General features: G+C 44.8%; 1 protein-coding gene across 2 annotated transcripts in view; it reads right to left on the reverse strand.

Annotated features, from left to right (window-relative positions):
• Window positions 1-25,070, reverse strand: part of DAPK2 (death associated protein kinase 2) — a 138,813-nt gene that overhangs the window by 48,143 nt on the left and 65,600 nt on the right. For both annotated transcript variants that reach the window (XM_038746513.1, XM_038746512.1), the window contains exons 3-4: window positions 17,291-17,512; window positions 9,559-9,697 (exon numbers count right to left, since the gene is read on the reverse strand). In XM_038746513.1, the coding sequence (XP_038602441.1) occupies window positions 9,559-9,697; window positions 17,291-17,512 (361 nt within the window). The remainder of the gene's footprint in view (window positions 1-9,558; window positions 9,698-17,290; window positions 17,513-25,070) is intronic.

Genomic DNA, 25,070 nt, shown 5'->3' on the forward strand with positions numbered 1-25,070 from the left:
AAAGGTGGAAGGCAGTGAGAGTGTACTAACAGCAGTGAGAGTTTGAGGGAGATGAGAAAGCATCGGGAGCATAAAGCATAAACCCAAACTAAACCCAAACCAGCAGGAACCAAAGAGAGTTTTCAGGAGCCAACTGGGATATATTTAGGGGAAGGTCACCCCAGGGAGCTGAGGTAAGAGAAATCAATTGCTCGGCAAAGAACTGAGGTAGAACAGCAAACCACAAATCATCCTCTGATTCATTCAGTGCCCTCAGAACACACTAACGAGCTCTCAAGCGAGTCCATCCATCATATTTGTTGAGTGCTTACTGTGTGCAGAGCGCTGAACAGAGTTCTTGGGAGAACACAAAATAACAAAGTTGGTAGACATGTTACTGCCCACAAGGACCTTACAGTCTAAAGGGAGCTTAAAATGTTAATTTTCACGTTCAGCAAGGGTGAAATCAAGGCCAAATAGATCTTCTTGCCTAGAGTATGGAAAGGACAAAGGAAATCCAGGCCCTGCCACCCATGCTACGCTTCTTGGTTTTGTTCTCTGTCTCCCCCTTTTAGACTGTGAGCCCACTGTTGGGTAGGGACCGTCTCTATATGTTGCCAACTTGTCCTTCCCAAGTGCTTAGTACAGTGCTCTGCACACAGTAAGCGCTCAATAAATACGATTGATTGATTGATTCTTGCTTTTTGCAATGGAAAGACTGACATTCTTCAGTCTGCATCAGAATAGGTGTGTGGAATGAATAAAAACAGGGCCAACTTTGGGCATTTCCCTCCGCCAAGGTAAGGACAGTGCTGTGGCCATCTTTGTGGGAAGATGCGTGGCAGCCATCTTCGTGAAGGGTTCAGGGGTCTCCCCGTCACACAGCTCCAGGCAATGGCTGACCTCGCTTACAGACTAAAACTGGCCCTGGTCATTAACCACAAACTTTTACAGAGATAAATCAATCAATGGTATTTACTGAGCACTTATTTAAGAGCTTAGGAGAGAAAAACACAACAGAGTTAGTAGACATATTTCCTGCCCACACTGAGCTCACAGCTTAGAGAAGCTTAGAAAAATCTCCAGTGGCTACCAATCAACCTATGCCTCAGGCAGAAACTCCTCACCCTGGGCTTCAAGGCTGTCCATCACCTCGTCCCCTCCTACCTCACCTCCCTTCTCTCCTTCTCCAGCCCAGCCCGCACCCTCCTCTTCTCTGCCGCTAATCTCCTCACCGTGCCTCGTTCTCGCCTGTCCCGCCATCGACCCCCGGCCCACGTCCTCCCCCTGGCCTGGAATGCCCTCCCTCCGCACATCCGCCAAACTAGCTCTCTTCCTCCCTTCAAGGCCCTACTGAGAGCTCACCTCCTCCAGGAGGCCTTCCCAGACTGAGCCCCCTCCTTCCTCTCCCCTTCCTCCCCCTCCCCATCCCCCGCCTTACCTCCTTCCCCTCCCGACAGCACCTGTATATATGAATATATGTTTGTACATATTTATTACTCTATTTATTTTATTTGTACAGATTTATTCTATTTATTTTATTTTGTTAATATGTTTTGTTTTGTTCTCTGTCTTCCCCTTCTAGCCTATGAGCCCACTGTTGGGTAGGGACCGTCTCTATATGTTGCCAACTTGTACTTCCCAAGCGCTTAGTACAGTGCTCTGCACACAGTAAGCGCTCAGTAAATACGATTGAATGAATGAATGAATGAATGTGCTTCAACTTTGTCCCTCCATTATGTCTATTATTAGGAGGTGTTGGGAGCCATATCAAATTGATCACAAGCATTCCCCTCAAGGAACCAGAAAGACAGATACGGCCATTTACTTCTGAATTATTCAAGACCAGAACAGTTTCTATCCTATTCATTCACTTGTATTTATTGAGTGCTTACTGTGTGCAGAGCACTGTACTAAGTGCTTGGGTAGTACAAGTCGGCAACATATAGAGACAGTCCCTACCCAACAACGGGCTCCTCAGTCATGTTGTAGTTCCAGATGAACTTTCCTCTCCTGTGTTCTTCTAGCCAGTGGGTCGTTCAAAAATCCAAAATTACAGGTCTAAGTGACTAAGTCTGGTTGGAGTCATCCCATTGATAGTGACAGCAAAACATCATAATCCGCTCACGTGCCTCCAACAGAAATATGATTCATCAGACTCTCCGTTAGTGCAACTCTGAATAACACATGCCATGAAGAGCCATATCTTTTCTATCCTCTACTTTCCTTGAGACCAGCCTAAGGTAGATTCAGGCCAATGGAAGAATGTTTTTCAGGTGGCCAATTTTCCTCCCTAGAGTACTGATATATTCATTCATTCAATCGCATTTATTGAGCGCTTACTGTTTGCAGAGCACTGTACTAAGCGCTTGGGAAGTACAAGTTGGCAACATATAGAGACGGTCCCTACCCAACAGTGGGCTCCCAGTCTAGAAGGGGGAGACAGACCACAAAACATATTAACAAAATAAAATAAATAGAATAAACATGTACAAGTAAAATAAATAGAGTAATAAATATGTACAAGCAGTGTGGCTCAATGGAAAGAGCCCGGGCTTTGGAGTCAGAGGTCATGGGTTCAAATCCCAGCTCCTCCAATTGTCAGCTGTGTGACTTTGGGCAAGTTACTTAACTTCTCTGCGCCTGTTACCTCATCTGCAAAATGGGGATGAAGACTGTGAGCCCCCCCATGGGACAACCTGATCACCTTGTAACTTCCCTAGTGCCTAGAACAGTGCTTTGCACATAGTAAGCTCTTAATAATATATATATATAATATAGTAATATGTAATATATATATAATAATATATCTGGTGACACTGAACTTGAAGAAAACAATTCCAATTCAATTCTCCTGTAACAGAGGGGGTTATGTTCCAGATGAACACGTGTTGAGGAGCGCTTAGTACAGTGATCTGCACAGAGTAAGTGCTTAATAAATATAACTGATTGATTGATTAAGACAACTTCACCTTAACTGGCACCTTCCAAGATCCCACTGCATCCAACCCCGGCAGAACTTCATTGGTCGGAAGAACGGCCCCAAATTCCTCAACAGAATTCCATCCAAGACGCAGAATGGAAACCTTAAGAGAGGACTGAATGGGGTATAGCTGAACTAATTTTTCATCTTTATGTGAATTGTTTCTTTTGGATCAAGACCGATTTCCTCCAGGCCTCATGTTTATCTGCCTACATATCTTTTACAGCGAAACTCTGACTCAGCTTCCTCCTCCCTCCCAGTTTCTGAAATCCCAGTTGGGAGCATACAGTGGGAACCGGACCACTCGGCAGCTTGTGGTGGGCCAGCTAACACCCACCGCCCTGCCCTGGAGCCAGTTGCCGCTCCTGGCGAAGCAGGGCCTAAGGCCAGTATGTGTGGGCTTTGCGGATCTCTCTGTGGGCTTCCCCAAGCTCTGGGCTGATGAAATGGAGACTCCCATCATTATTACTATTGGCAATAATAATTGCTAAAGGGCTTTTACATCAATTATCTCACTTTGCCCTCAGAGGATCCCCTGAGGTGGAGGGAGAGGCGGATATTACCTCCATCCCCATGAGGAAACTGAGGCACAGTAAAGTTAATTGACTTGCTCGAGGTCAACCAAAAGCCATTAGCAGAGCTGGGACTCGAACTAGAACTGGTCTCTGACTCTGAGATTTGTGTTCTTTCCAATATCAATCAATCGGGGCCCTTTATTCAGCCCCTCTGCCCCACATAAATATACATATTTATGTATATATCCATAATTTATTAATATTAATGTCTGTCTCCCCCTCTAAACTGAAAGCTCATTGTGGGCAGGGAAAGTTTCTACCAACTCTGATATAATGTACTCTCCCAAGCTCTTAGTACAGTGCTGTGCACACAATAAGCACTCTTGGTGCTTACAGTGTGCAAGCACAGTATTAAGTCCCGGGGAGAGTGGAGTACAATAAAGTTGACACAATCCCAGCCCAGAAGGAACTGCCTCCAATGAGAGATACTTGAAGTGAGGAGTCTGGTGAGATCAGGCTGCCTGACCCTGTAATATATACATTTCTTTCTTTCTCTCTCTCATTCTCCCTTTCTTTCTTTTTCTTTCTTTCTTTCTTTCTTTCTTTCTTTCTTTCTTTCTTTCTTTCTTTCTTTCTTTCTTTCTTTCTTTCTTTTTCTTTCTTTGTTTCTTTCTTTCTTTTTTTTCTTTCCCCAGTGCCCCTGAGTAAATGCCCAATTCTGAGTCTACCACCCATTTACAAGAACTGGGTCCTTTTTTTATCTAATATTGAGCTTCACCTGTTCCTAGCCCTGGCAGACAGCCGGTTACCCCCCAAAAGTTCCCATTCATTATGCCAGGAAATCCTCACCTATTTCAATGAAAATAGTGGCTGCCTGCAATCATTTTATCTGAACTGTAATTTCTTCTTTCTATTCATGCTTTCCCCCTACTCTCTACGTCTACTGCATTTTCCTTCTGCTGTATCAGGGCTTCATTTTCCATTTGCTACTGAAGTAATATCATCTGCAAATGTAATTACCACCAAATTAACTTCTAGCACAGTTCTCTGTGTTGTTTTGCTTTTTCCTTTGTTCTCTAGCATCCTTCAACTAAACCAGAGACACTACTAAAAGCAGTGATATAATTATATACAGCATTGCTCAAAACACAGATTTGTAAAAACAAGGGTTTCAGCCTGTGTATCATTTTTCTAAAGCATGGTTGAATCTCAGTGAAACAAAAATAAAACTGAACCAAAACTCTTCTAATTTTCTCTTTTAAGTTTTTTTCTTGGAAGGTTATAGGGATAAGAGAGAGACAATGATAACAATAATTGGAGTATTTGTTAAGTACCCACTATGGGCCAGGCACTGTTCTAAGCACTAGGAAAGATCGAAGATAATCAGGCTGAACACTGAGACTCCAAGATCTCTTGGTTAACGGGAATTTAATTTGCCTTCAAGGCTGCGAAGACAACATAGCCTAGGGGAACAAACACCGAGATGGAAGTCAAGAAATCTGGTTCAGTCACTGGAGTGGAGTGCTGTGTGATTTCGTGGCTCAGTGGAAACAGTGCGGGCTTTGGAGTCAGAGGTCATGGGTTCAAATCCCGGCTCTGCCAATTGTCAGCTGTGTGACTTTGGGCAAGTCACTTCACTTCTCTGGGCCTCAGTGACCTCATCTGTAAAATGGGGATTAAGACTGTGAGCCCCCGGTGGGACAACCTGATCACCTTGTAACCTCCCCAGCGCGTAGAACAGTGCTTTGCACATAGTAAGTGCTTAATAAGTGCCATCATCATTATTATTATTATTTGGGGCAAGGCACTTGGCATTTCAGAACCTCAATTTCTCTAACTGTAACACAATGACAATAAAACCCCTTCCTGACTCACAGGGAAGGTGTAAGGATTAGTGGGAGAGGGCAATATCAATACCATTAACACTACATTAGATTCATTTAAACTTTAATTTCCCTTAAGTCAAATACTAAGGTCTTATCACTCCTTGACACCCTGAGTATTATTATCAAAACAATGGAGGACAGAGATTTGTATTTAAAAAAGGCTGAGGATATAATAGCCAGGAAGCTCACTGTGGGCAGGGAATGTGCCTGTTTATTGTTATACTGTACCTCCTAAGCACTTAGTACAGTGTTCTGCACACAATAAATGCTCAATAAATCTGATTGACTGATCAAACATCACAGGGGAAATAGGCAGTAAGATCACTGAGTTGAAAGTTGCCAATTGATTTTCCTTTTTGGGGGTTTTTGTCAAACACAGACTTCCCAGTCCCCCAAACAGCCCCTCTTCATCCCTCCCCCACCGCCAGCCTCTGTTAGCTGGCTGACCTACAGAACACTTCAACTGCCTTCTTCGATTTTTCTTTTTGCTTTAAAATACCACCCTGACCACAGAATGACATCCTTCTGCTTCGGGATTCTGTCCTCGATGACAGGGAGCTCCCAATTACAAAGCAAACAAGAACCACACACCAGCACACTTGACAAGGTCTCTGTTTGCATTGGAATCAACCGAATTTTAAGGTTCCAGTAGTAAGCAGTATTTCCCGGTGACATGCTCCAGCTCAATTGCTGATCCCGCTAAGCCAAGCCCTTACTAAGCCTTCAAGTGAAATGGCACAGAAAGCAAAGACTAATAATAAAAGCCACTGGCTTTCCAAGCTTCTCTACATACCAGCTCCTTTGAATCTCAATCGTACTTACTGAACTCTTGCTGTATGCAAAGCACTGTACTAAGCACTTTAAAAATGTGAGATCCCATTTAGCAGTCTCAGGGATTCAGACACCAGAGACTTTAGGCCTCCTTGTTTTGAGTCTATGCTCTTCCTTTCTACAACTGTCCTAAGTTGTGGACTGAAAGACTCTGGGAACCAAACACGACTAGCTCTGTAGTTCTTGCCCCAACTCCTACGTGATGTGAGGGACCGTGGTCCCCTCAGTTCGTCATATTTATCGAGTGCTTACTATGTGCAGAGTGCTGTACTAAGAGCTTGGTTGAGAGCTACTGTGGGTGAGCTCAGATTCCCAACAGAATTTGCAAAGTCCTAAATCAATCAATCGTATTTATTGAGCGCTTACTGTGTGCAGAGCACTGTACTAAAGCACTCCAGAATTTTTCTTCCAGTAATGAGTGAAAACTGGGTACCACTATCAAGCAAGTCCAATCCTCCACCCCACAGAGCACTGCTACTACCACCCCTTGGCTCTCAGATAAGCACTCTTCCCTTTTAAATAACAGTCTTGAAATAACCAGTTGCCCCCTTTGGACTCGTTGTGGGAAGAGAATGTGTCTGTGACACTATGTTGTACTCTCCTACGTGCTTAGTACAGTGCTCTGCGCACAATAAGCGCTCAATAAATACGATTGACTGACTGACTGACAGAGGGATGGTTCGGGGTTCATCTGGCTGGTCTCCCTCTCAGGGTCAGCTAAAGGAAGCCGGAGGAGCCCTATTTCCTTCCCCTCTCCCTCAGTTTTCTGGCAAACGCACCTCCCAGTTGGCTCCCAGGAGCCCCACTTGCAAATGCAGATACAGTAGTGGGGATCGGTTCATTCATTCATTCATTTATTCATATTTATTCAGCACTTACTGTGTGCAAAGCACTGTACTAAGCATCTGGGACAGCCAAACACTCCCAACTTGATCGCTCTGTGGCCATCAGCACACATCGTGACACCACTTCAGCCCATACTGAGAGACCACAGTTCGGGCTACTGTGTAGTCGGTGACCGTGGAGCAGATTATCCCGTGGGCTCTCAGTGGTATCTTCTCATCCAGTTTTTATTGAGTGTGATACCATATCTGCTACCCCAGTTATCAGGGTCTTCACCAGAACCAGCTGTGGTCTAAGGCCATAGACCAATCACCTCGTTGAGGGCAGGAAATGTGTCTGTTTATTGTTGTATTGTACTCTCTCAAGTGCTTAGTACAGTGCTCTGTGCAAAGTAAGTGCTCCATAAATATGATTGAAGGAATTAATCGCTATACAAAGTTCATATGTCGTATGTTAGACAGGAGGCTAGGGGCACGGGAATGACTGAGAAGCAGCATTGCCTACTGGAAAGGCAGCGTGCCCTGGAAGTCAGCGAATCTGGGTTCTAATCCTGGCTCCACCACTTTTCTGTTGTGTAACCCTGGGCAAGTCACTTCACTTCTCTGTGCCTCAGTTCCCTCATCTGTAAAATAGGGATTAAGACTGTGAGTCCCATGTAGGACAGGGACTGTGCCCAACCTGATTACCTTGTATATACTCGACATTTAAAACAGTGCTTGACACATAGTATTTAACTAATATAATTTAAAAATAAACACACACACACACACACACATACCCCTCCCCCCCCCCCCCCCCCCCCCCCCCCCCCCCCCCCCGCCAAATGATCTTTCCTTGGTCAGGCTAAAAGAAGGAAACCAGAACACCAAAATGACTGTTTTCTCTTCATCTGTTCTAGAGCGGGTTTTCACACCTGTCTATAATACATTCCCAAGGGGAGTAAAGAAATGAAATACATGCTTAAACCTAAAAAACAACCCTTTGCTATAGTTTAGACTGATGTATCTGCAACCCCTCCTCTGACTTAGGCCAGGCCCCATTAGAGGAATGACCCAAAAACCTGTTCAAAGGTAGATATCTTGGAAGCCGAGAAAGGAATGAAAACATAGAAGCCATTTGTTAACTGTTAATTACATTGAGTACCGGAAGGTCAGGGGCTGGGTTCATAATAGATTATATTTTCTGCACTTATTCTACATCATTCAGACAGGCAAAAGTCCACCAAATCTAGCTAAATCGAAGGCTTCTGTCCTTGCTCTTTCTGCCCTACCTTATTACAGCTCAATAAACCCTGGAGAATCCTCTTGGTGACTTCAGAAATGAAAGCAATTTTCAAGCTAATACCAAGACACTCGGGATGGGAAGATTTGCAGTAGGCTCTTGTCAGGTAGAGAAAGACCTAGATAGAACGCTGGGAGTTCTATTAAAACTCAGTTTTACCCTCTTGTTCAATAGGAGTGATAGTCAAGAGCTCTGAAATTCTCCATTCTCCACATAACTCCTCTACTGAGCCCTTGCCAAGTCTTTCCCTTGGCATTAGAGCAGACCATCTAAGCTGGCATGCAATGGGAGATGGGGATGGGGTAGGGGGAGAGAGATAGAGAGAGGGAGAGAGAAGAGAAAGAGACAGAGGAGAGGTGAGAAAGAGAAAAAGAAGAGAAGAAAATGGGAGAGAGAGAGAGAAGAGGAGGGAGAGGAGAGGAAAGAGAAAAAGAAGAGAAAAGAAAATGGGAGAGAAAGGAGAAGAGAGGAAAGAGAGGAGAGGAGAGAAAGGGAGAAGTGCAGGGAAAAGGAAGTGGAAGAATTTGGTTGTCCTAACTCATACAGGACAACCACAACTCTGCCACATGTCTGCTGTGTGACCTTGGGCAAGTCACAACTTCTCTGAGCCTCAGTTACCTCATCTGTAAAACGGGGATTAAGATGGTGAGCCCTACATGGGACAACCTGATCACTTTGTATTCCCCCCAGTGCTTAGAACAGTGCTTTGCACATAGTTAGCACTTAACAAATGTCATCATTATTATTATTATATAGTCCTGGTCCCTGCTGCATCTCATTGTTTTCCAGCTCTGAAACTCTGGTCTCTAGAACCCACTCAGAACATCTCTGCAGATTCCTTTATGGAGGAAACATCATTGTGTAGGATCTTTTGATTTTTAGTTGGTTTGAATTAACTGATTTTAATTAAATTAATCAACGGCATTTATTGAGCACTTACTGTTCAGAGCACCAAATCAAGAGTTTCAATTCAACAGAGTCGGCCGGCGCTATCCCTGCTCACAAGGAGGTTTCATCTGTCCTGATCACCTTGTAACCTCCCCTGCGCTTAGAACAGTGCTTTGCACATAGTAAGCGCTTAATACCATCATTATTATTATTACAGGGAGAAACAGGCACTAAAATTAACTTAAGTAGGTTTGAAGGCCTGAGGAACAGGGCCCAAGAAACATGGACCTGAACAATCCAAATGCTCGTTTGGGAAAATCGCCCCTGGCCCTCCCCATCTCAGTTCCCTTACCTTAAGGTCAAAGTGAGCAATTTTCTTGGTGTGGAGATAATTCACACCATCCAAAATCTGCTTAATGAATCTGGTTGCTTCCTCCTCACTCAGGGACTCCTTCTGGGCCAGGAAGTCAAATAGTTCTCCTCCGGATACTCTGAAAGACACATGGGGACAAAAGTCGATCCTTAGAAAGCACCAGAGAAATGCGGGTTTATCTCGCGTGAAGTGGCGATCCCAGCCAGACCCTTCGAAACGAATTCCTCGGTGAAATATTAGGGGCACAGACTATGTCTGACCCAAAGGCCTGGGCACTGGCCCATATTTCACCCAAGAAGGTTCTTGGGGGTACCCTCTCCACCTCTCCCACAGTGCAAAAGGCTCCCAGCCTGATACAAGCTCTCATCACGTAGCACGGCTAGACTACTGGATCAGTCTCCTGGTTGGCCATCCTGTCTCCAGCCTCACCCTGCTCCAGTCTACAGGATGCACAGCTATGTGGATCATCTTCCTGAATTATCAATCAGCGCGCACATCTCTCCACTTCTCAAACCCTCTACTGGCTTCCCATACCCCTCTGCATCAAAGAAAAACTCCCCCCAATCGGCTTCAAGGTTGTTCACCAACTCACCTACCTTACACATCTACACCCGTTGCCTGCTATGCCCCAGTTCATTTTCTTGTTCCGCCCAAGCCCTCAATTTTCCCATCTCTGTCCCCTCATTCCTCCAGTGTGGAACTCCCTCCCCAAATCCTTCAGACCACAGGTCTCCCCATATTAAAAACCATCCTAAAAATCTCACTTCCTCCAAGAGGTTTTCGCAATTAATTCCCAGCACCCCAGTTCATATAAACTCATCTGCCATCTCTAATACTTATGTACTTATTTATACCCATCCTCAGCACATTTATATAATAATAATAATAATAATAATAATAATAATAATGATGGCATTTGTTAAGCTCTTACTATGTGCAAAGCACTGTTCTAAGCGCTGGGGTAGATACAAGGTGATCAGATTGTCCCACGGGGGGGCTCACAGTCTTAATCCCCATTTTACAGATGAGGGAACTGAGGCCCAGAGAAGTGAAGTGACTTGCCCAAAGTCACATATATACTTATATGTGAGTATATACACACATATATACTTATATATTTGTCTATTCCAATTTTACATTCAATTATTCATTTTTTGATTATTTTATATTTGCCTTCCCTGTAGAGAAGCAGCATGGCTCAGTGGCAAGAGCCCAGGCTTCGGAGTCAGAGGTCATCATGGGTTCGAATCCCGGCTCTGCCACATGTCTGCTGTGTGACCCTAGGCAAGTCACTTAACTTCTCAGAGCCTCAGTTACCTCATCTGCAAAATGGGGGTGAAGACTGTGAGCTCCACGTGGGACAACCTGATCACCTTGTATCCTCCCAGCGCTTAGAACAGTGCTTTGCACATAGTAAGCGCTTAACAAATGCCAACATTATTATTATTATTATTAGAGTGTAAGCTCCTTGTAGACAGGAAACATGTCACTTCTGTGTTTTATACGTCCCCAGAATTGAGTATAGTGCACTTAACCCAGTGAGCATTCAATACATTCTACTATTACTACTATTGCAGCATTTTTTCCCCTCCTGCTATTTGTGAATGGCTGGTTTCTGTCTCCTCCTTTAATTTGTAAGCCCCTTGAGGGCAGGAACCATGTCTCTTTCTTAACCGTGCTCTCCCAAGCTCTTAGTACAGTGCTCTGCACACAGGAAGTGTTCTATGAATACTATTGATTGACTGATCCATAGGTCAGTCCGAGTCTGGTCCAAGCTCAGCTCCCACTCCACAGATCCGAACATGTTGGTCATGATACTCCACAGCTCAAATCTGTAGGATTGACAGAGAAAGCCAAAAGAGCTACAGTAATTCCCTCCGAAAGCCGTATTGAGATACTGGAACATTGGGTTTTTTATTTTAAGTCTTAAAAAAAACTTCATGGAGGTATAAAAAACCATTTCTACCGACAGATTCCTGCCAGTTCTTCCTCTCAGACAGTGTAGCTGAGGTGGCAGTCGACTTTCTACCGTACTTCCCCGAGAGGTCCCGTATTGTTTACCAAGAGGAATTCAGCACAGAGTAGTTGATAGAGCACAGGCCTGGGAATCAGAAGGTCTTGGTTTCTAATCCCAGCTCTTCCACTTGTCTGCTGTGTGGCCTTGGGCAAGTCACTTAACTTCTCTGTGCCTCAGTTACCTCATCTGTAAAATGGGGATTGTGGGCCCCAGGAGGGACAGGGACTGTGTCCAACCCTATTTGTTTTTATCCACACCAGCGCTTACTACAGTGTCTGGCATATAATAAATGCTTAAGAAATACCATTATTATTATTATTATTAGCAACTCAGGGACCATTTCTGAAGGGCTTGGAGAGTTCATGCTAAACTGCTCCAGAACACTGAAGCTCGTTCCTTAAGGATGTTTAAAAGTAGACATTACTTTGTTATTCCCACAACATAGACATGGAAATATGCTTGATTATAACTAACCTAAGTTGTTGACTATACAAAAACCCCGGAACACCATTTTCCCCCTCAAATTAGTATCTGGTTTGTGTCACCACAACATCTAAAAGCAGATGTTTTGTTTCAAACAGACAGTGTTTGGAGTATTTGTAGATTTTTACTGCTGGGACATTTTGGACTTGGTTCAATTATCTCCACCTTCCTGCTTCTTCTGAAACACTTTGAGATCTCCCAGTGAGAGGTGTGGAATGACCACAAAATACTATGCTCAATTTTCAGGCTTAGAGACTTAGAGGAAGGGATACTGAGAGGTCAGATCATCTATCCCCTGCCATCAAGGTGAACTTACCCAAACCATTCCTCAGATATGGTTGTCGTCCAGTCTTAGACTTCCAGATTTACTCTCATCTCCCTGGGTCACCTGCCCCAGTCTAACAAACCTCATTCCTGTAAAATTATTTCTCGCTCTCAAACAATGGTATTTAGTGAGCACTTACTGTGTGCAGAGCACTGTACTAAGAGTTTGGGAAAGTACAACAGAGTTAGTAGATGTAATCCCTGCCTATAAGGAGCTTACAATCTAGAATGGGAGACATATATTAAAATAGATTATGGATAGGGGAAATAGGGGAAATTTCTAGGATCATAAAACCTAATCTATCCTGTTACCTAATAGATTACCTAATCTATCCTGTTACCTCTGCCCAAAGGCCTTTCCACAAGCCATCAATCAGTGTGCAGCATTTTCTCCACTGATCCAGTGAAAAATCTGGCTATCTCTCTCCCACATTTCTTCTTTCAGTTGCCTCAAGCCCCCGACAACCAAGAGCCCCCTGCACACAGTGTCAGGGGTGAAACTCTATCCCATCCCTTTTTAAGGTTCCATCTTCCACTTCCATCACAATAAGAAGAATTAATAAATATGGTAATTATTAACTGCTTACTATGTGCCAAGCACTGTTCTAAGCCCTGGAGTAGATACAGAATCCCTGTTCCACATGGGGTTCACGGTTCAAGTAGGAGAAAGAGAACAGGCATTGAATCGCCATTTTACAGTGGAGAAAAATGAGATACAGAGAAGTTAAGTGACTTGCCCAAGTTCACCCAGTGGCGTCTGGTAAAGCCGGGCTTAGAACCCAGATGGTCTGACTCCCAAGCCCGTGCTCTTCCCTGGAGACAGTAAGCTCACTTCATTCATTCATTCACTCATATTTCTTGAGCACTTACTGTGTACTTTCCTCTCCCCCTCGTCCCCCTCTCCATCCCCCCCATCTTACCTCCTTCCCTTCCCCACAGCACCTGTTTATATGTACATATGTTTGTACATATTTATTACTCTAGTTATTTATTTATTTATTTTACTTGTACATATCTATTCTATTTATTTTGTTAGTATGTTTGGTTTTGTTCTCTGTCTCCCCCTTTTAGACTGTGAGCCCACTGTTGGGTAGGGACTGTCTCTATATGTTGCCAACTTGTTCTTCCCAAGCGCTTAGTACAGTGCTCTGCACACAGTAAGTGCTCAATATATACGATTGACTGATTGATTGATTGCAGAGCACTGTACTAAGCACTTGGGAAGTACAAGTTGACAACATATAGAGACAGTTCCCTATCCAACAACTGGCTCACAGTCTTGTGGGCAGGGAACCACGAACTCTGTCATACTGCAGTCTCCCAGGTGCTTCCTACAGTGCTCTGCACACAGTAAGCGCTCAAGAGAAGCAGCGTGGATCAATGGAAAGAGCCCAGGCTTTGGAGTCAGAGATCATGGGTTCGAATCCCGACCCCACCACTTGTCAGCTGTGTGACTTTGGACATGTCACTTCATCATCATCATCATCATCAATCGTATTTATTGAGCACTTACTATGTGCAGAGCACTGTACTGAGCGCTTGGGAAGTACAAATTGGCAACATATAGAGACAGTCCCTACCCAACAGTGGGCTCACAGTCTAAAAGGGGGAGACAGAGAACAAAACCAAACATACTAACAAAATAAAATAAATAGGATAGATATGTACAAGTAAAATAAATAAATAAATAACTAGAGTAATAAAATATAGTACAAACATATATACATATATACAGGTGCTGTGGGGAAGGGAAGGAGGTAAGATGGGGGGGGTGGAGAGGTGGACGAGGGGGAGAGGAAGGAAGGGGCTCAGTCTGGGAAGGCCTCCTGGAGGAGGTGAGCTCTCAGCAGGGCCTTGAAGGGAGGAAGAGAGCTAGCTTGGCGGATGGGCAGAGGGAGGGCATTCCAGGCCTGGGGGATGAGGTGAGCCTCAGTTACCTCATCTCTAAAATGGGACCTGATCACCTTGTATCCCCCTCGGCACTTAGAACAGTGCTTTGCACATAGTAAGCGCTTAATAAATGTCATAATTATTATTAAAAAATACAAGTGATCGAGGGATTCCCATTAGGCCACACTGCCCCTCGGGTGTACCTCCAGTCCCATGAACACTTGTGGAACTTACCCCCCTCTCATCTCTGACCCCACCGGCTCGCTGAGATGCTGAGGGCCAAGCTGATGACGCTGTAGACTCTCCAGGGCTAACCAGTGCTTATAATGTGGTATTTGTTAAGCACTTACTATGTGCCAAGCACTGTAATAAACGCTGGGATGGATACAAGAAAACCGGGTTGGACACAGTCTCTGTCCCACATGGGGCTCGCAATCTCAAATCCCAATTTTAAATATGAGGTAACGGAGGAGTGAAGCGACTTGCCCAAGGTCATAAAGCAGTCAAGTAGCAAAGCTGGGATTAGAACCCATGACCTTCTGACCCCCAGGCCCAAGCACTATCCTCTATGCCATGCTGCTTCTCTGTACTAAGAGAAGTTGCACTGGACTAAGCGCTTGGGAATGTGCAGGAGAACAGAGTTGGTGGACACGTTCCTTGCCCACAACCTGGACGGGGGCAGTGGCAGTCTGGACGGTGAGGTAAAAATGGCTCTGTCTCCTTGGGGAAGGGAAGGGAAGGTATGGTAGGGAACCTGGACTAAAGGGAATAAGAAGTTGGTAGAAACAATACTGCCTATGGATGTGAGGTCCTTTTAAGTGGCTCTCCCTCAGGAACTCAGGCTTTTAGGATGGAAAGGTGCATGAGCAAACTCAGAAAACATAGAATTTGGTTAAACGCAGGATTGAACTCGGCTTCACATGGCTGCCATGAAGGTACACCTCCTCCAAGAGGCCTTTCCTCACCAAGCACTCCTTTCATCTTCTCCCACTCCCCTCTGCATTGTCCTGACTTGCTCCATTTACTCACCCCACTCCCAGCCACACAACACTTATGTGCATATCTGTAATTTATTTATTGATATTCATGTCTGCTTTCCCCTCTAGACGGTAATAATGGTGGTAGCCCACTATTGGGTAGGGACTGTCTCTATATGTTGCCAACTTGTACTTCCCAAGCGCTTAGTACAGTGCTCTGCACACAGTAAGCTCTCAATAAATACGATTGATTATGATGATGATGGTACTTGTTAAGCGCTTACTATTTGCCAAGCACTGTTCTAAGCAATGGGGTAGATACAAGTTAATCAGTCTGGACACAGTCCCTGTCCCCCATGGGGCTCACACTCTTAATCTCTATTTTACAGATGGGGTAACTGAGGCCCAGAGAAGTTAAGTGACTTGCCCAAGATCATACAACAGACACGTGGCAGAGCCGGGATTAGAACCCAGGTCCTTCTGATTCCCGGGCCCGTGCTCTATCCACTAATGCTGCTTCTTCTGACACAGTGTCACCCTGTATCTAAACGGACACACGTTGTCCGAAGGAAGTTCCCTAAATCTGTGGCTGTGTTCTACCCAAAGCACATAGTAAAAGCTCATTCTGACAGAATGGAGCATACAAACTGAATTCACCGCACCAGAAAAACAGCATGGGATGAGTCAACTGGGGGAGAGAAAGGTTTAAGCCGAAAAGCCTTCCAGAAAGAAATGGTTCTTCAGCCGAATTTTAGAGGAAGGGAGGGAACACAAAAGGAAAGATGCTCACTTGAAAGGAATTGGTCAATCAATCAATCGTATTTATTGAGCGCTTACTGTGTGCACAGCACTGTACTAAGCGCTTGGGAAGTACAAGTTGGCAACATATAGAGACAGTCCTTACCCAACAGTGGGCTCACGGTCTAAAAGGGGGAGACAGAGAACAAAACCAAACATACTAACAAAATAAAATAGAATAGATATGTACAAGTAAAATAAATAGAGTAATAAATATGTACAAACATATATATACATTTCCTAAGCACCTCTGCCTAAAGAGCGCTGACCTGGGCACTTGAAAAATAGTCTCTCCTGCCCGAGCATTTTTCCCACCGGCTGGGGACTTGAAATGTTTCTCTGAGCTCCGAGCTCAGGTGTGAAGCCTGGCCAGGCCTCTTGGAGAGGGAGAGGTTTGCCACATCCGAAGCTGGAATTAGAAGAGCAGCCAGAGCCCTGAATCTGCCCACGCTGTTTCCCAGCAAAGGACCCAAGGGAGGCTATTCAAGGCTCATCCACCGCCCACTTCCCACTCCCAACTGTAGCACGAGGAGCAACTCGGCCAACTTCTTCCGAGAGGACGCTCCCCCTCCATGGATGAGGCAGGACAACGCCCCCGGTTTTGTCCCCCTCCAGCTCCTCCTCTGAGATGTAGCTCTCTTTTCCACTAAACTTCCCTCTCAGTCGCTCGCCCAATCTGAGACTATCCCACGCCACTCTGACTTGCGGCCCCACCGGTGAGAGGGACGCCCAGTGCGAGGCAACTGATCGCCAACTTGCCCTGGCCATGTTTCTGTCAGAGGGCCGGAGCGATTTATGGCAGGGGAAGCTGGTCACCGCTGACCTCATTTCATTCCCTCGGGCGAGGCCAGCTGCCGTTCCTCCCTCAGGCCCTGCTGTCCCGGGGTTTCCAGTATCAGCCCTCCCTCCGTCCCCAGGGCCACCCGGCTCCGCCATGTGTCTGCTGTGTGACCTTGGGCAAATCACTTCACTTCTCTGTGCCTCAGTTACCTCATCTGTAAAAAGTGGGGATTAACAACGTGAGCCCCACAGGGGACGGGGACTGTGTCCAACCTGATTAACTTGTATCCACCCCGGCACGTAGAATAGTGGTTGGCACAAGGTGCTCAACAAGTACCATAATTATTCATTATTACGATGATTATTATTACCCCACCGGCCCTCTCCTGTTCCGGTCTCCCTGGCCCGTCGGCGAGGATGCTCGGGAAACGTTCCTACTCACAGCTCGAGGATGAGGACCACGTCGGTGCGGTTCTCGTAGACGTCGTGCAGCTTGATGACGTTGGGGTGCAGGACCTGCTGCAGGATGCTCACTTCCCGTTCAATCTCCTCTCGCCGCACGCCCCGGCGGCTGGCCCGGCTCTGCCGCTTCTTGATGAACTTGGCGGCGAATTCTGCTCCGGAGCTCCTCTCCCGGCACTTCTTCACTATGGCAAACTGGCCGCTGTCGAGGTAGGAATCCAAACGATACCGTGATTTTCATTGATTGTGCACTATAGGCTATTTTATACAACACTGCCTATTATTATAATAATTGATACTAATAAATCATATTTATTAATCGTGGCGTTTAAGTAATAATAATGATGGTATTTGTTCATTCATTCATTCAATCATATTTTTTTTTGATGGCATTTATTAAGCGCTTACTATGTGCAAAGCACTGTTCTAAGCACTGGGGAGGTTACAAGGTGATCAGGTTGTCCCACAGGGGGCTCACAGTCTTCATCTCCATTTTACAGATGAGGGAACTGAGGCACAGAGAAGTTAAGTGACTTGCCCAAAGTCACACAGCTAATTGGCGGAGCCGGGGTTTGAACCCATGACCTCTGACTCCAAAGCCCATGCTCTTTCCACTGAACCATGCTGCTTATTGAGCGTTTACAGTATACAAACACTGTACTAAGCACTGGGGAGAGTACAATATAACAACAAATAGACATATTCCCTGTCCACGATGAGCGCACAGTGCTTGCTGTGTGGCAGGCATTGTAGTAAGCGCTGGTTTGGATACAAGCAAATTGAGTTGGACATATTCCCTGTGGGACTCTCAGCCTCAATCCTCATTTTACAAGTGAGGTGACTGAGGCGTAGAGAAGTGAAGTGAGTTGTCCAAGGACAACTGCTGTGTGTCCTCCATCAGTCTGGGTACCTGATAAGCAGCTCTCGAGCTATGAAGAAAAAGAGAGGGAGTGTGAGAGACAGAGGAAGCAGACACACAGGCAGGACCATAAACACCCATGAGGTGTATATTTAAACCAACTTTTTGGCTCAGGCCAAGTTAGGCAGGAAATTTAAATCAAAGGGGGATGTACTCTGTCCCTAACTCATCTGGTAAATTCTAGCCATTTCAGGGCCCAAGGGACAAAACTGACTCTAGATCAAATTCCACCAAGTCAGCAAGTATTTAACGATGCTTCCAGTAGCCTGAGCCAGGCCTTCCTGGTCAAGCCATCAGGAAGCTTCAGCAGTGTGTCTCAATGGAATGAGCCCGGGGCTTTGGAGTCAGAGGTCATGGGTTCAAATCCTGGCTCCGCCAACTGTCAGCTGTGTGACTTTGGGCAAGTCATTTAACTTCTCTGTGCCTCAGTGGCCTCATCTGTAAAATGAGGATGAAGACAGTGAGCCCCCCGGGGGACAACCTGATCACCTTGTAACCTCCCCAGCGCTTAGAACAGTGCTTTGCACATAGTAAGTGCTTAATAAATGCCACTATTATTATTATTATGCCTGCAATACCATGCAAACATTTACTTGTGCTTCCCACAAATCAAGTTCTCTTGCTCCCGATTCTGCGATCCCGCAAGGCGGCACCGAAGTTGGTGTTGGACTTGGGTTTTCTTTGGCTATCCATCCTATTAAAGAGGAAACAAATCTCCAAAAGGTGTTGTAGGGCTGGAAAGACTCATTCCCCTTTTGATTTTAAAAAGGCAAATGAACGTTAGCCATTAGAATAAGATCTGTAATGAAGCAGCGTGACCTAGTGGAAAGAGCATGGGCCTGAGACTCAGAGGACATTCTAGACTGTGAGCCCGTTGTTGGGCAGGGACCATCTCTAAATGTTGCTGACTTGTCCTTCCCAAGCGCTTAGTACAGTGCTCTGCACACAGAAGCGCTCAATAAATACGACAATGAATTCTAGTCCCAACTCTGCCACTTGCCCGCTCTGTGACCCGCGGCAAACCACTTAACTTCTCTGTGCCTCGGTTTCCTAACCTTTAAAATGAAGATTTAATACCTGTTCATTCTATCATTTTTCCTGAGCGCTTACTGTGTGCAGAGCACTGTACTAAGCGCTTGGGAAGTACAAGTTGGCAACATATAGAGATGGTCCCTACCCAACAACGGGCTCACCGTCTAGAAGACTGTTCTCCCTCCTCCTTAGACCGTGGGCTCCATATGGGACAGCGACTGTGTCTGATCTATTTTGTATCTATCTCAGGGCTCGGCATTTAGTAAGCACTTAAATACCACAATGATATTTTTATCATCTTCCAGGTCCTCAGTATAGGTGTTCAAATTCCAGGTTATTGTTGGTGTAGTGCTAAATCTGACTTCCTATCACACACATAACAAAATACCCAACAGGTTTTAAACTCATTTACGAAACATAGCTACAGGATAGACCTAATGTAATGATTTCAGCAATGACTGTTTCCTAGACTGGACTAGGGAGTCTTTTCAAGAGGTCACTGCCATTTTTTGTCTCTTGTGTCAACCTCCTGGCAGGCAGGGAGGCAGCTGCTTTCTGCCCCGTAGAGTCAGACAACTTTTGCAAAAGTTCCCTTCAGCCTTGACAGGAACTTAAAGGACGATCAACCAACTAAGCTGCAAGGAAGCAAAATGGAAGGAAAATCAACCAAGCCGCAAAGAACCCAAATGGAAGGAAAACCAACAAAGCTGCAAGGAACCCAAATGGAAGAAAAGGAACCAAAAATGGAAGGATAATCAACAAAGCTGCAAGGAACCAAAATGGAAATGCTGGCGCTCAAAGGCGAGCGAAGAAACTTTACTCAGAAATAGAAGGGATTGAAACATTCTCAGACAGAATGAGAAGCAGCAAGTCTTAGTGGAAAAAGCAAGGGCCTGGGAGCCAGAGCACCTGAGTTCTACTCTTGGCTCTACCACGTTTCTGCTGTGTGACCTTGGGCAGGTCACTTCACTTCTCTGTGCCTCAGTTGCCTCATATATCTGTAAAAGGGGGATTAAGACTGTGAACCCCATGTGGGACACAGACTATGTCAACCATGACTACCTTGCATCTATGCCAGCGCTTAGTACAGTGGCTGGCACATGGTAAGCACTTAAAGAAGCCCACTAAAATAAAGAGAGGAATAATAAACTGAGAAAAAAAGGAGTCAGAAAAAAAGGAACACTAGTAACATACTGAAGAAGTTCAAATTCCACAAATTAAAAACCAGTGGTTCAGAATGAGAGTTTTAAGGCACCTCATTTTTTTCCACAAAAGAAAGATAATTTAGGGACTGGATTGTGAATTTCCCTCCCAAAAAAGAGTATAGGATTACTTGGTTGCCAAAGATCCATTAATTTGATTATTACGTAAAGGATTATTACGAAATGTAATTTTACAAGCTGATACAACACTGATTTACATTTAGAAGAATATCTCAATAGAAATCCCACCCACATACTGTGAATAGAAGGCGGAGCTTGAAAGACAACTAAAGACTTTGATTCATAGTTGAGCCTTTTTGTTATCATTAGTACAGACCAAGCAAATACGTTTTTTGTAATCAGTGTCTTCCTGAAAACTGATTCCAGAAGCAGAGTCAGATACCTTGTTATCACCAAAATTTTCAGAATTGTGGACTCAATTTTAGATGAATACTGGAGTTTCATTAATGTACTTATACAAGTCAGAGAAGTTCTGCAATAGGGTACCTGATTTTTATGTTATTGGAAACAAAATGGACGTGTCAACCCTTGTTGGTGACTCCATCTTCTCTTGCCCTTCCTTCTCATCTCCCTCGCCTCTCCTGCTCCATTCTGCCTTTATTAAACTCTTCCCATTCCCTCTCACATCACGTCTTTTAAAACTATTTCCTCATCTCTCGTGGCTCCCACGTACTCCCTCAACCAACGGTGTTTATTGAGCACTTACTGTGTGCACAGCACTATACTAAGGTCTTGGGAAAGTAAAATATAACAGAGTTGGTAGTCACAACCCCTGCCCACCATGAAATTACAGTCTACAGGGGGACACAGACATTGAAATAAATGACAGGAAATATAATAGAGTTCAAGACATGTACATCAGTGCTACAGAGCTGGGGTGAGTATCAAGGTACTTAAGGGATACAAAGCCAAGTTCAAAGTCAACGCACAAGGGAGGGTGGTTAGGGAATATGAGGGTTTAGTAAGGAAAGGCCCGCCCGCTGCAGGTGTCTTCAGAGCTAGTGCCATAAAGGAAACTCATTTTTATAAAGTCATAACTAAAGTGTTTAGCTGAAATTGAGTGAATTTCATAATCCTTTGACCCATATGAAACCCCTATGGCCCCCGTGACTTGGTGTTTATAGCTGTGTGAGTGAACCAATTGGATCCTCTGCGTAAATGGCTGGCTTAATTATATAATAATAATAATGATGATGGCATTTATTAAGCGCATTTTTGCAGCCTCATGAAATTAAATACAGTAAATTCACAACAAGCAGCTAGAGTTTAAAGCATTCTTCTCGAAGGGGGCACAACAGTAATATAGGAATTTGTTTTTAAAAAAGTCAGTAATGGTGATATCTGCAAATCAGCAATCCCATAACCCATAAATGACCTTTTGAATCACTAGGTAGTATATTGTGATTCTCCCATAGCACAGATATATCCCTTGGAGGTTAAGGAATATGCCTTTTAGACTCTGTCAGTGTTGACATGATCAGAGACAGAACAAGGAAGTGTATAGCTTCCTTATTTCCAGCTCCTCCTGAAACCCAGAAAAATGGATTGGATTTGTCACCTGAGCAGGGAAACAATCAAGGGAAAATGAAAAATGTGATTTTCAATGCCCCGACTCTCTCCCTTTGCTCTACACCCCCCACCCCACAGCATTTGTGTGGCAACTATTTAAATTATGTAAATGTTTCATTAAAGACCAGAGGCCTTCGGAACAGCTAGAAATCAACATAACGCTTTCCACTGCACGTTCAAATGTACACACACTGTACTATGTACATTCACAATCACAGCATTTAATTACAAATGAGAAATAAACAAAGTTAGAAAATAATAATATCGATGGGGAAAGGTAAGAGGAAGAACAGGTTCATAGATAATACGTATTGAAAGGATATTTATATAGCATGAGAGGGTTGAAAAGCAGTACTGCCTAGTAGATAGAACAAGGGCTTAGAAGTCAGAAGGGCCCATGTTCTAATCCTGGCTCCACCAGGTGTCTGCTGTGTGGCCTTGGGCCAGTCACTTAACTACTCTGTGCCTCAATTACCTCTGTAAAGTGGGATTAAATCTGTGAGCCCTATGCGGGACAGGAACTGTGTCTGACCTGACTGACTTGTATCTACTCCAGTGCTTAGTACAGTGCCTGGCATGTTACGTGGCTTAGCGGATAGACCGTGGGCCTAGAAGTCAGAAGGACTTGGGTTCTAATCCTGGCTCTGCCACATGTCTGCTGAGTGACCTTGGGCAAGTCACTTAACTTCTCTGTGCCTCAGTTACCTCATCTGTAAAAAAAATGGGTATTAAGAGGGTGAGCCCCGTGTGGAACAGGGACTGTGTACAACCTTGTAACTACCCCAGAGCTTAGAATAGCGCTTGGCACGTAGTAAGCGCTTAACAAGTACCATAATAACAATAATAATAACACAGTAAGCACTTAAATGTCATTTTAAACAAAGGTATCAGAGTAAATGAATTATATTTGTTAACTGCATTTATATATATATAAATGTATGCATATGAGTATATGCATACCATAATAACAATAATAATAACAGTAAGCAATTAAATATCATTTTTAAAAAAGATAACAGGGTAAATGAATTATATTTGTTAGCTGTATATGTATATATATGAATGTATGCATACCTACATATATAAGCTTTATTTCTATTTATTCTGATGACTTGACATCTGTCCACATGTTTTGTTTTGTTGTCTGTCTCCCCCTTCTAGACTGTGAGCCCATCGTTGAGTAGGGGGCCAACTCTATATGTTGCCAACTTGTACTTCCCAAGCGCTTAGTACAGTGTTCCGCACACAGCAAGCGCTCAATAAATACGATTGAATGAATGAATGAATGAATGAAAATTAAAAGAAGTTCCCAATTAGGAGAACATGCTAGCACTATGGACTGCAGAGCATTTAAGCACAGTAAGGTCACTGGAGTGGGGACCGGGCAGGGGGTTCCTCCTTCCACTTCCTTTTCTGTTGTCTGTAGGTGGCTTGACTGAGCCTTGCAGGTTCCTCTTGCTGCCCCGCAGACAAGGATCCAGGAATTACCCGCTCACACCTCAGCGTCACAGGGCAGGAGTTTGGCATTCATGCATTCATTCAATCATATTTATTGAGCGCTTACTGTGTGCAGAGCACTGTACTAAGCGCTTGGGAAGTCCAAGTTGGCAACATATAGAGACGGTCCCTACCCAACAGTGGGCTCACAGTCTAGCAGAGTGGGCTCACAGTCTAGAAGATGTGGATGGGAATGAAGACCGTGAGCCCCATGGGGAACAGGGACTGCGTCAGATGACTCTCTGCAAAAGTGACCCCTGTCTCCTGAGGCCCGGAAGCGACACTCTTCATTGGGGGTTTCCGTGTATTTCACGGGGTTCCTAGTGGGAAGCAGTCCTGCCCAGGGCTGGGGGGAGTTCTGGGATCCCATTAGTGTCTCCAGCTCTCCGGCCCAAGGCTCATTCCCTGCTGTCTGGTGGGAGCCCTAATCCCAGGCTGCAGAGATCTCCAGAGCGGTCAGTGCAGGCAGCAGGGACAATTCCCAAAGGCCTCTGTGCTCAGCTGTGCAGCTTCTAGAGAGGGCAAATTCCCCACTGTGGACTTTAAAACACTCAATCTTGCCTCCTCCTAATAATAATAACCGTGGTCTTTGTTAAGCTTTTACTACGTGCCCAGCACTATAATAATAATAATGATGCTGATGGTCATTGTTAAGTGCTGACTATGTGAAAAGCACTGTTCTAAGCGCTGGGGAGGTTACAAGGTGATCAGGTTGTCCCTTCGGGGCGCTCACAGTTTTAATCCCCATTTTACAGATGAGGCACAGAGAAGTTAAGTGACTTGCCCAAAGTCACACAGCTGACAGATTTGAACCCATGACCTCTGACTCCAAAGCCTGGGCTCTTTCCACTGAGCCACGCTGCTTCAACACTAAGTGCTGGGGTGGACCTAGTCCCTGTTTTACGCGGGGCTCGCAATCTCAATCTGCATTTTACAGATGAGGTAACTGAGGCATAGAGAATAAAGTGTCTTGCCCAAGGTCACCCAGCAGACTAGTGGAGTTGGGATTACAAGCCATGACCTTCCGATTCCCAGGCCCGTCCTCTTTCCACCCCGCCATGCTGCTTCCCAATTAAACACCCAATTCCCAATTAAATACCTGTTCCTCCTCCTACTTAGTCTGTCAGCCCCACGTGGGACAGAGATTGTGACTGATATAATTCACACGTATCACTTAGAAGCAGCACTGAGAAGCATCACTGGCCTAGTGGCTAGAACACGGGCCTGGGAATCAGAAGATCAGGGGTTCTAATCCCATCTCTGTCACTTGTCTGCTGTGCAACCTTGGGTAAATTGCTTCACTTCTCTGTGCCTCAGTTCCTTCATCTGTAAAATGGGGATTAATACAGTGAGCTCTGTGTGGGGCAGGGACTGTAACCAACCAGATTTTATTGTATAATAATAATAGCATTTATTAAGCGATTACTTTGTGCAAAGCACTGTTCTAAGCACTGGGGAGGTTACAAGGTTGTCCCTCGGGGGGCTCACAGTCTTAATCCCCATTTTACAGATGAGGTAAC

Source organism: Tachyglossus aculeatus, chromosome 5 (genome assembly GCF_015852505.1).
Source record: "Tachyglossus aculeatus isolate mTacAcu1 chromosome 5, mTacAcu1.pri, whole genome shotgun sequence".
In the NCBI taxonomy this organism is placed as follows: domain Eukaryota; kingdom Metazoa; phylum Chordata; class Mammalia; order Monotremata; family Tachyglossidae; genus Tachyglossus; species Tachyglossus aculeatus.